Raw genomic sequence first — 11,424 nt, forward strand, 5'->3', positions numbered from 1 at the left:
GCTACCCCCTCTCTCCCCCACCTGACAGCACCTAGATGCACTACCCTCTCCCCACCTTGTCCCTGCATGTTCCCACTAACAGCATTTCACATCCCCCACCCATGTCCTGCTATCCCTCCCCATTCCCACCCACCCCAGCCTCCTCCTTGCCACCATACAGTTGCCTCTCCCATCATGCACTGCTGCTCGTTGTCTGGCTTCAGCTGCCAGAGATTGTGGTCATGTGTTTGTGAGTAGAGTTTGTGTGTGTGTGTGTGTGTGTGTGTGTGTGTGTGTGTGTGTGTGTTGTCTTTTTTGACAAAGGCCTTGTTGCCTTGTTGGCTGACAGCTCATTTTGTGACAATCTTTTTGTTGTGCCTATCGCAACTCAGTACCTCTGCTGTATGGTGAGTAACAACTATCCTTTTCTTAATATTGTTAAACTAGTGACAAATATAAATAACATGTAATTTGCTTCTGTATTTAATTATGGTCAGAAGTTTTACTATATCCAGTGCTGTTTTATCATATTCACTGTTTTTCATATTGTAAAGTATGGATAATATGGGAAAATCTCATTTGTTTGCAGATGATATCAGATCTTATGATTGTGGAAGCAGTAGACACCACTGTACGAAACATGAGTAGGGATTCTTCAGAACCTGTTTACTATTATCAGTTTTCCTTCAGTGGACCTCTCAATGCATATCCTGATTTCCCAGGTAAACAATTTTACATGCTTCAAAGTGTCAGTTACACCCTCTGATTTTTCTCTTTCAATTTTAAGTATTTCACTTGAGAATGCTTCTTCTATAAAGCTACAACTTAAAATATGGTGTGTGTTGCACAGGTGCTTCCCATGGCGATGACAGAAGATACATGAGTTACTATACATCACTAGAAACAGATTCTGCTGGATACAGAATCGCAATGCAGTTGTTACAACTGTGGACAAATTTTGTGAAATATAGGTAAAGTAATTCATTTCATTCATTCACTGTTTTTCCACATACTTTCTATTAGAATGTTTAAAATGGCAATGAATACATCTGTACTAGTACTGGTACAGAAAAGAAAATAACATAAACTACTTATGTATATTATTCTCGGTATATGTTTGTAGTGAACTGGTCAGTATATGGTCAGAAATTTGTGTGACTCTTTTTCTGTCAAGATTTAACATATGTCACATTGCTCTTAAGATCTGGCAGATCTTTGTTAGGCCTTATAATAAGTTAGCACTTCTTGCATATTAAATCCGAAATTGGATGGCTTTGAAAACCTTTCCTACTAAATGTGATTATAGTGCCTTAACCTCTGGATCACCTCACTTTATGGTGTCATTAGAAAGTCATTGGTATGACCATAAAGACCTGTGCTCAGCACTGAATCTTTTAGTAAAGAACAAAGAACATATTCAGAAGGAGGTTTTATTGTTAATAAGAAAATTTTACCTCAGATTGCAGATCTTAAAATAATTTCATATCAAATAACACACCAGCAAAAAAATAAATAAATAAGTGCTATTCATTGGAAGTAATGAAATTTGATACCTTAATCTGATGAAGAAGCTGAGTATCTTTAGAAGGACTCGCAACATGACAAAACAAATATGAATCTGTTACCATACTAGTTCTAACCAATTCTTTGGTTCCTTGTTGAATTTCTTCTGTAGCTGAAGCAAACAAACCAATGTCATCATAATGAGATTTTCACTCTGCAGTGGAGTGTGCTCTGATATGAAACTTTCTGGCAGATTAAAGCTGTGTGCCGAACCGAGACTCAAACTCGGGACCTTTGCCTTTTGCAGGCAAGTGCTCTACCAACTGAGCTACCCAAGCACGACTCACACCCCATCATCACAGCTTTACTTCTGCCAGTACCTCGCCTCCTACCTTCCAAACTTTACAGAAGCTCTCCTGCGAACCTTGCAGAACTAGCACTCCTGAAAGAAAGGACATTGCGGAGACATGGCTTAGCCACAGCCTGGGGGATGTTTCCAGAATGACATTTTCACTCTGCAGTGGAGTGTGCTCTGATATGAAACTTTCTGGCCGATTAAAACTGTGTGCCGGACCGAGACTTGAACTCGGGACCTTTGCCTTTCGCGGGCAAGTGCTCTACCAACTGAGCTACCCAAGCACAACTCACGCCCCGTCCTCACAGCTTTACTTCTGCCAGTACCTCATCTCCAACCTTACAAACTTTACAGAAGCTCTCCTGCGAACCTTGCAGAACTAGCACTCCTGAAAGAAAGGACATTGCGGAGACATGGCTTAGCCACAGCCTGGGGGATGTTTCCAGAATGAGATTTTCACTCTGCAGCGGAGTGTGCGCTGATATGAAACTTTCTGGCTGATTAAAACTGTGTGCCGGACTGAGACTCGAACTCGGGACCTTTGCCTTTCGCGGGCAAGTGCTCTACCAACTGAGCTACCCAAGCACGACTCACGCCCCATCCTCACAGCTTTACTTCTGCCAGTACCTCGTCTCCTATCTTCCAAACTTTACAGAAGCTCTCCTGCGAACCTTGCAGAACTAGCACTCCTGAAAGAAAGGACATTGCGGAGACATGGCTTAGCCACAGCCTGGGGGATGTTTCCAGAACGAGATTTTCACTCCTTTCTTTCAGGAGTGCTAGTTCTGCAAGGTTCGCAGGAGAGCATCTGTAAAGTTTGGAAGGTAGGAGACGAGGTACTGGCAGAAGTAAAGCTGTGAGGACAGGGCATGAGTCGTGCTTGGGTAGCTCAGTTGGTAGAGCACTTGCCCGTGAAAGGCAAAGGTCCCGATTTCGAGTCTCGGTCCAGCACACAGTTTTAATCTGCCAGAAAGTTTCAAACCAATGTCAACAAGAAATTCAGTTTCTATGAGTTAAGATCATGTAAGATGAATTGCTCTCTCATCCCAGTTAAATATTTCAAAAAAGCTCTTTAAAATTACAATAAATACTCTTGCAAAATGTAATCATCTTGCCTAATTCTTTTTTCAATTTGATAATTTCCACTTTCTTTGTACAGTGTTACAGAAATAACAAGACAGCAGTATATTTTCTTAGACTGATCTGTGTAGTCTGATTGCATGTTTTATCAAGCGCCTATTTGTAGTATTCACTGTCTAAGGAACTGAACAGTATTTTTAATTTCTGTCCCTCCAATTTGGAGTACCAACCATCTAAAAACTGGCCTAATTTCTTCTCTAATCATTAACATTCTAATTTATAGTGTTCTCTTATTCTTCTTAATCTATACCTTCAATTGCCTACAGTTACACTATAAAGAATATGTCTTCTTGCCCATTGCTTCTAAGATACTGAAATTCTTGAAGACAATACACCAAAGCTGATGAACTTACATAATGTCAAATAATGGAAAGTCTTGGATGGAATAACAGCAATATGGGAAGGATTAATTGCTACTTGCCACATAGAGGAGGAGAGGAGGCATTGAATTGCAGAAAAGCACAGTGTAGAAGACTGCTGAAATATTAAGGATTCACACAGAGTTACCTGTTTTGGAAGAAGGACTTCATCTGGAAGCTTAATATTTTAGAAGTCTTTTTCATTGTGCCTGTCCATGACTTAACCTGTCTGGCCTTATGCAAGCAGTTATTTGGCTTTGCATTGATTGGTCAAGTTGTTGAATGCCCTTGTTATAGGTATTGTGACAAATTCCATTCAATTTTATTTATTTATTAATTTAGATCCCATCAATCCAATACAGCAAGAGATTTGCATGGATGTACGACATGTCAGATTATTAGAAATTATACAAAAGGAACACATAAAAAACCCTCTCGAAAGAGGAGATATAAGACAAAATACACATTAACATGTAAGGACAAAACTACACTTAAAAAAGTTAAAATAAAGGTAGATCCTAATAGCTACACAAAAGACTTAGTAATGTTAACAATGATTCTAACTGTCATAATGCGTAAGTCTACATCAGATTTAATTAAAAGAAAAAATCAATTGGAGTGAATACGATTTATATATGCTTCAACCCAATACATGGAACTGTCTATCAGATAGTGTTTAAGCTGTTATTTACATTTGGGAAGCTTGTGGGAAAGTGATTTCAGTGATGGTGGGAGAGTATTGAACACCTTGCAGCTCATGTAATGGACTCCGTTTTGTACAATACTAAGGTGTTTTAATTCATAATGGAGGTCCATCTTCCTTTTGACATTGTGAGTATGGTATGAATCATTGGTTTTGTGTAGTTGCTCACTTTTTCCAATGAAACATAACAGAGAGTAGATATATTGGCATGTAGTTGTCAATTTCCTAATAAGGTTTCTACAAGAATGTCTAGGCAGGATTCCACTCATTACCCTAATAATTCTCTTTTGGGTAATGAATATTTTTTTTGGAAAGTGGCTGATTATCCCAGGAAACTATGCCATACAACAACAGTGCATGGAAGTAACTAAAATAAGCAATTAGACAGTCAAAATCCTGAGCTGGTTGGAGAGTCATGCCCATAATGCTCCAAATATTCTCATTTAGTCCCTTTCTCACGTGATTAGTACCAACCTATCTTTTCCATATTGTTGAATTAATGTAATGTGTTAGATCTGATGCCTTACTTAGTACATTTGATTGTAATAGTGTCATTTGCAACTTCCAATAGCATCAGTGTCAGTGCAACATTAAACAGAAACTCCATACTTTTCCATCTGTTGTCCAGTTCCTAACAATAATGTTACAAAATGTAGCTCAAAGCATTTCACATATACAATTCAATTAGCCTGTAGTTGCTTCATCTTTTTCAGAAATGTGTAACAATAATAATGAAAGGAGAAAGACTTTGAAATTTCAGCTATAGAAACTGCTTTGATAAAAATAGTTATAATTTTCCTCTACAGAAGTCCAGATGGGGTCTTACATACACTCTTATGAAACTAGACAGTGCGCTCAGTAAATTTAAAGCTAATAAAAAAAGATTTAACAGTATGTGGTCATTTTAACATAAATTTCCAGCAAAACTCAAATGAAAAGCAAAAATCTCATGACCATAATTTCAATCTGTAATTTATAGACCAATATAAACATTCCCACTAGAATTACTAAAACCATGTATACCACTATTGAGCTGAATCCATAAATATGAGCTTTAGTGACAATAACAGGGAGTATATTGCTTTCCATACTAAACCCAAAACCACAATTCAAACACAATTAGTTAAAGAAGAATGAATCCTACGTGAAAAAATTATAAGTATCCTCAGACAACTGTTAGCTAAGGAAACATGGAATGAAGTATATTATAATTGCAGCACATGTGAAAAGTACAACAGATCTGTGTAAATATTTACTAACTACTTGAACATGTGTTCCCAATTAAGAAACACACATTGAGAATTAATACCAAAAACAAGTTTTGGATAACAGCCGGAATTAAGATCTCAAGCAAAAAACAATAAAAGTATATGATATTTTAAAGATACAGTGGGTGTGTGATGAATTTCTTGCCTACTGCAGAAAGTCCAAGACAATACTTTAAAAAACTGTTAAGAAAACAAATACATTCCAAGACAAAAAAAGGAATTATCCAAATAGGATGGAAATCACAAGATGTGATGTACATGTACAGCAAAACCAATTATTATAATTTCAGGAAAATTAGGTGATTTATTGGAAAGGATTTCACAAATTAAGCTGATCAATAATGCATTGGTCTACCTCTAACCCTCAAACAAGCAGTTACTTGACTTGGCGCTGATTGATCAAGTTGTTGAATGTCCTCCTGATGCATATTGTGCCAACTTCTGTGCAATTGGTACATTAGATAGTAAAAATCCATGGCTGGTTGGAGGGCCCTGTCCATAATGCACCAAATATTCTCACTCGAAGAGAGATCCAGTGAAATTTCTGGCCAAGTTAGAGTTTGGCAAGCATAGCGAGAAGCAGTAGAAACCCTAACAATATTCAGGTGGGTCTCAATCTGCAGAAATGTAAGCCCAGGATAGCTTGCCATGAAGGGAAGCAAAACTGGGTGCAGAATATTGTCAACATCCTGTTGTGCTGTATGGGTGCCACAGATGACAAAAAAGGGGTTCTCCTATGAAAAAAAAGTCACCCCACACCGTCCTTCATGGTTGTTGTGCCATATGGTCGGCAACAGTCAGGGTGGCATCCCACTACTGTATGGGCCATTTCCAGACATGTCTTTTCTGGTCATTGGGGCTCAGTTTGAAGTGAAATTCATCACTGAAGACTATTTTATTACAGTCATTGAGATTCCAGGCTGGAAATGTGTCTGGAGATGTGCCAGTTTGACTGTTGCCCACCATACAGTGTGAAAACGAAGAGTGATGGTCTGGAGCGCCATTTATTTTCATAGCAGCGCCCATTTCGTTGTCATCTTTACAGCTATACATCAACAGTGTACTGTGCCCCATTTTGTTGCTCTTCATGGAAAGTCATTCTGGGCTTACACATCAGCAAGATAATGTCCACCTGCACACAGTGATATCTTCTACTGCTCGTCTTCATGCTTGCCAAACCCTTACTGGGCAGCAAGGTCACCAGACCTGTCTCCAATTAGAGCGTCTGGAGCATTATGGGCAGCGTCCTGCTACTATCTCAATATTTTGATGATCTAATACACCAACTGGATGGAATTTGTTATGATATCCCTAAGAAGGACACCTAATAACTCTGTCAATCAATGCCAAGTTTGCATAAGGCCAAAGGTGGACCAACACATTTTAACTTGCTCAGTTTAGGAAGTGCTTTCTCTTGAATAAATCATCAATTTTTCTGAAATTATAATCATTTGTTTATCTGTAAATGTACAACACATCCACAGATTTCTGAATATCACTACCAGCATCAAGTTATGACAAGATGAAAAGAAAATAACAGACCCAAGGAAAGTCAAAATATCTTCAACAGCTATTTTTCAGATATAAGTGGACAGGTAATCATTATGATTACCCCAAGCAATCAAAGTGCAAGAGGTTCATCATTTAGGATCAGCAGCTCTGCTACCTCACTGTATCTGCACCCAATGAAAGAAGAAGAAAGTTTGAACATCATAAAAACCTTAAAAATGAAACAGGTTTCAGTAGTAGCTGGCATACCTGAAAAAATAAGAAAAAAATGTGTAGTGAGCTCTTGTAAAATCACTGGTATAATTATGCAAAAATAGTTCACTGGCATCAGCAACACTCTTGTCCTGTCTAAAAACTGCTAAATTGAAACTGATATACAAAAAAAGGAAATGTAGAAGTAGTTGGCAATAACAGACCAATTGCCTTATTGTTTGACTTTTCAAAAATTTTAGATAATTTCTTGCACAAAAGTCTACAGGCTTTATGCAAAAAGAGCAAATTATGTCCACAGCACAGTGTAGATTTGAAAAAAAAAACTGCCCAACTGACCCTGCTATCTATGAATTCCTGAGTGGAATTTACCAGAAACTGGACAGTGTCAAATATGTTACTGGTTTATGTCCTGACTTGTTGAAGACATTCAGTATTATAGATCATGAGAAGCTACTACAGAAATTGAATTAACAGGGCATCAGAAGCACCGCTGTGAAGGGTCAGGTCATGGCTTTGTAGACATAAAGAAACAGTGGAAATACAACACAATGAATACAACAAAATCACCCACTTTCTCATTTTACCAAGAGGTGAATATGGTGTTCCTCAAGGATCAGTACTGGGACCAGCACTGTTCCTCCTGTACAAATGACCTACAAACAAACATTTATTGTCAAAATGCTTATCGGTCTGCTGATGACACAAGCTTTCTCATCAGTGCACAAAATTATTACAAGAAAATACAACAAAGCCAATGAATAGCATAGAAGAATGTTTCACATGCAATAAGCTAATCATAAATATAGGAAAAACTGTAGCACTCAACTTATATAATGTCAACGAAAAGGTTCCATGAAATGTAAATATCCAGTTGTCTAACAAATCTGTAAAAAGAGTTGACCTAACAAAGTTTTTTGGGTTCTGCAGGTTGGAAACTCATACTGACAACCTCACAAAAAGAAATTGAGCACTTCACGTTCTGTGGCGAGGATGCTTGATAACTGCTGCAGCAAAGACTGTCTAAAAAGTGCGTGCTATGCAAATGTTCAGTCACTTCTGACATATGGAGTTATTTTATTGCGAGCTTCTCCAAACAGCATTAAGCTAAACACAATGCAAAAAAAAAGACTCATAAGAATCATAAAATGGACCACACAAGGAAAATATTACAAGCCTTTCTCCAAAAAACTGCAAATCCTTCAACTTCCATACTTGCACATACATAAAACCATAGTATTCGTAAAGCAGTACGTGACTGAAAATCCTGCAATCTTCCTCTGAAACAAAGTTGTACATGTCCACAATAGGAGGCAAAAAATGGGTCTCCATATGTACTGAACAAAAATTAAGCTCTTCCAAAATGGAGTTCTGCAACACTCTCTCTCTCTCTCTCTCTCTCTCTCTCTCTCTCTCTCTCTCTCTCTCTCACACACACACACACACCCACACACACACACCCACCCACCAACACACACACACACACACACACACACACACACACACACACACACACACACACACACACACACACACAAAAATTACTGAGTAACACACATTCTGTAAAGAGTATTACAGGATTCAAAGCTGCACTGATGGCCTATCTAATTAACTATTGCTTACAAGTCTGAAACTATTCTTTAATAAACAATAATGTTCTGTACAAATACAAATAATAATGTACCATTATTATGAACTGAAAGTATAGTAGCATTATAACCATTGGTCCAGTTCTAATAACAATGTACCAATAATCTGAATTGTAGCTCTAAATAATTAATGATGTTTTATAATGATAGAAATAGCACTCTGTCAAATACTGACTGACATCTTACTGTACAGTCTATGTACCCAAAACATGTCATGTACAAATTAATAAATAAACAGTTCAAAACGTATGTATCCCAACAATCACAAGAGAAGTAATGTATTTCAGGACTACACTTTAATATTTTTCAGATTCGACAATTTTTGCTTTGTGTCAAGAATTGAGTAAATTGTAACTACCCACTGTAACTTGACATTTCAGTGATTTGCAACTGTTGTTTTCATTGATTCATTTATATTCACATCATAGGCAAGGAAAAACAGTTCAACAGATTACGCTGAATTTGTAACCATCAGTAACCAAACTAGTACAAATTTAGAATTGCTGTTCTAATATATAATTCTACATAGCTTTTACATGACATTGGCTCTTAAAAGACACTTTGCTATTTCACAATGTTGCAGATTTCAAATTGCAAATGTAGTAAAATCTAAATTATAAAAGTATTTACATAATATTTACAGAGACTGAGAATCTAATATTGATTCAGTATTGTCAGTGTTACAAAGGGAGCTTTCTGCACAAATTTTTACAAACTATTATAAAATTGGGAAAGATACATAAAGTCTTAAGCTTACTTCCTATTATAAACAACAGTAATAAAGTATTACAGAGTTTGACTGTAATTCTGAACTTTCTCCTTTCAGTGATCCAATTCCATATGACACTGATGAATTACTTACAGAAGACTGGAAACAATATGAGGCAGACAGCACAAATTATCTAGGAATAGGCTCCACTCTTGAAGCAGGTACAGGGCTCAACAAGGAACGGATGGATTTCTGGCACAGTGTGATGCCATAAGTTAGTTAGTGATATTACAAAATCTGATAAGCAACCTGTATACCTTAATTTGCATTGAAAAATCATATCACAAAAACTGTTAAAGAATATACTTCAAAAAGATGGAAGAGAATCATCCACACGAAATACTTCTTCCAATATCATAAAACTATGAATCTATTTAATTTCTATATATTGTGTGTCTTGTAGGTAGCTAATTTAAGTCCCAATGTTTAGAAAATAAATTCAATACTGCTGAATGTTCATATGGAAATATTACTGTCTGGTAAACAAGTTCCTAATTTCTTCTAATACCTCAGATTAACATTAATGCACCCTTTCACAAAATTTATAAAAACTGTGGATAAAACAATATACAAAAACTGATTACAGAATACAAAAGAATTTTTGGAAATGTCAGAAGCAATTATTTAAATATCTTGGAATTGTACCAGTTGGAAATTCAAAAATATGCCACAAATTAAGAGCCATTCTGTTGACTTATACATTTTCCTTTACTTGTACTGTTTGTCAGTGTCTGTAAAGAGAGATAAAATCTTGATACATAAGCCTAAATTTACATCATTTTTTGGTATTTACATACTGTTCAAGAAGTTCTCCAATGTGTTTGATGGTATGCCCTCACAGAACCTTGTTATTTACTACCTTGCCCATCCTGTACTCACCATGTTGTTGCCATCACATATTGTAATTATTAGTAGTATGTAAGATTTCAGTGCCTAATTCAAAACAAAATTTAAATCATTGAGAAATATTCATTTCAACACATATGTGGTAAAGCATGTAGTAAAGTAAAATATTATAAATTGGGCTACTTTGCGATGGATTTTAGTATTTTCCTCGTTTTCTGAAAAGATTTTGTGCAAAATGACTAAATGTAGGTTAGTTTGACATATTTAACCTTCATCTTTTTGAACATGAAAGGCATTTTGTTCTGTACTCATTCCTTTTCAAGTGAGTCCCCCTGATTTTGTCCCAATTTTACCGCATGAGTTGGGGGTTACACTGGGACAAGTCATTGTTAAGGCTAAAATCAGTAAATAAAAATAACTATTCTGCTCTTTATTTGAACCAGTGTTGGCTCCATTACAATGACATAAAAGTAATTAGTAACATAAAATTTTTATAAAGATAGTAGATTGAACACATCAATGAGTTTGAGCAACTGTGAACAGATACTAAAGACACAAAATCATGAAAAAAACTGCAAATGAAAAAGGCATCTAATAAAATTCAATGCATTTCATACAGTCCTAATTTCTTTACATAAAAAATACCTGGAGGACCAACTTGTTCTGGTGGGCTGATGATTTGGATAAAGTCTTCAGCATCATATTCTAGAACATCTTTTTCTTGGGCCACTTCCACTTATTTCCACATTTTTCCATGGCAGACAACATGTAACCTGTCATTGTCCTTTTTGTGACTCATCCTGGATACAGTTTACTTTCTTATGTAACAATTACTTACATCCCTTCGCACAATCTGTGTCTTCAGACTGATCTTCCTCATCCAGAACATCCATGGTTACACGGTCATTTGATTCTGCATAAAGTACAAAAGACAAGGTCTCATCAGTGTCACTGTCTGTATCATCTTTGTTTATTGTTGTCTTTGTCAGGTGAGGAGCACTCTGTGCAGTTTTAGTTCTTTCTCCTAAGTGGATTGCTTGTTCAGCCTGGCAGCAAGAATGTCTTCTGGAGAAATGCTCTTTCCTGCAGGAAAGCCTTCTACACCTCACTGTTTGATCCTTCTCAGTTGCTTCA

General features: G+C 36.7%; 1 protein-coding gene across 1 annotated transcript in view; it reads left to right on the top strand.

Annotated features, from left to right (window-relative positions):
• LOC124596002 (esterase FE4-like) overlaps nucleotides 1–10,213 on the top strand; it is a 75,238-nt gene extending 65,025 nt beyond the window's left edge. The window contains exons 9-11 of the mRNA XM_047134952.1: nucleotides 569–701; nucleotides 830–950; nucleotides 9,502–10,213. Of these exons, the coding sequence (XP_046990908.1) occupies nucleotides 569–701; nucleotides 830–950; nucleotides 9,502–9,658 (411 nt within the window). The 3' untranslated portion in view covers nucleotides 9,659–10,213. The remainder of the gene's footprint in view (nucleotides 1–568; nucleotides 702–829; nucleotides 951–9,501) is intronic.
• The last annotated feature ends 1,211 nt before the right edge of the window (nucleotides 10,214–11,424 follow it).

This window comes from Schistocerca americana, chromosome 2 (assembly GCF_021461395.2).
Source record: "Schistocerca americana isolate TAMUIC-IGC-003095 chromosome 2, iqSchAmer2.1, whole genome shotgun sequence".
Taxonomy (NCBI): Eukaryota; Metazoa; Arthropoda; class Insecta; order Orthoptera; family Acrididae; genus Schistocerca; species Schistocerca americana.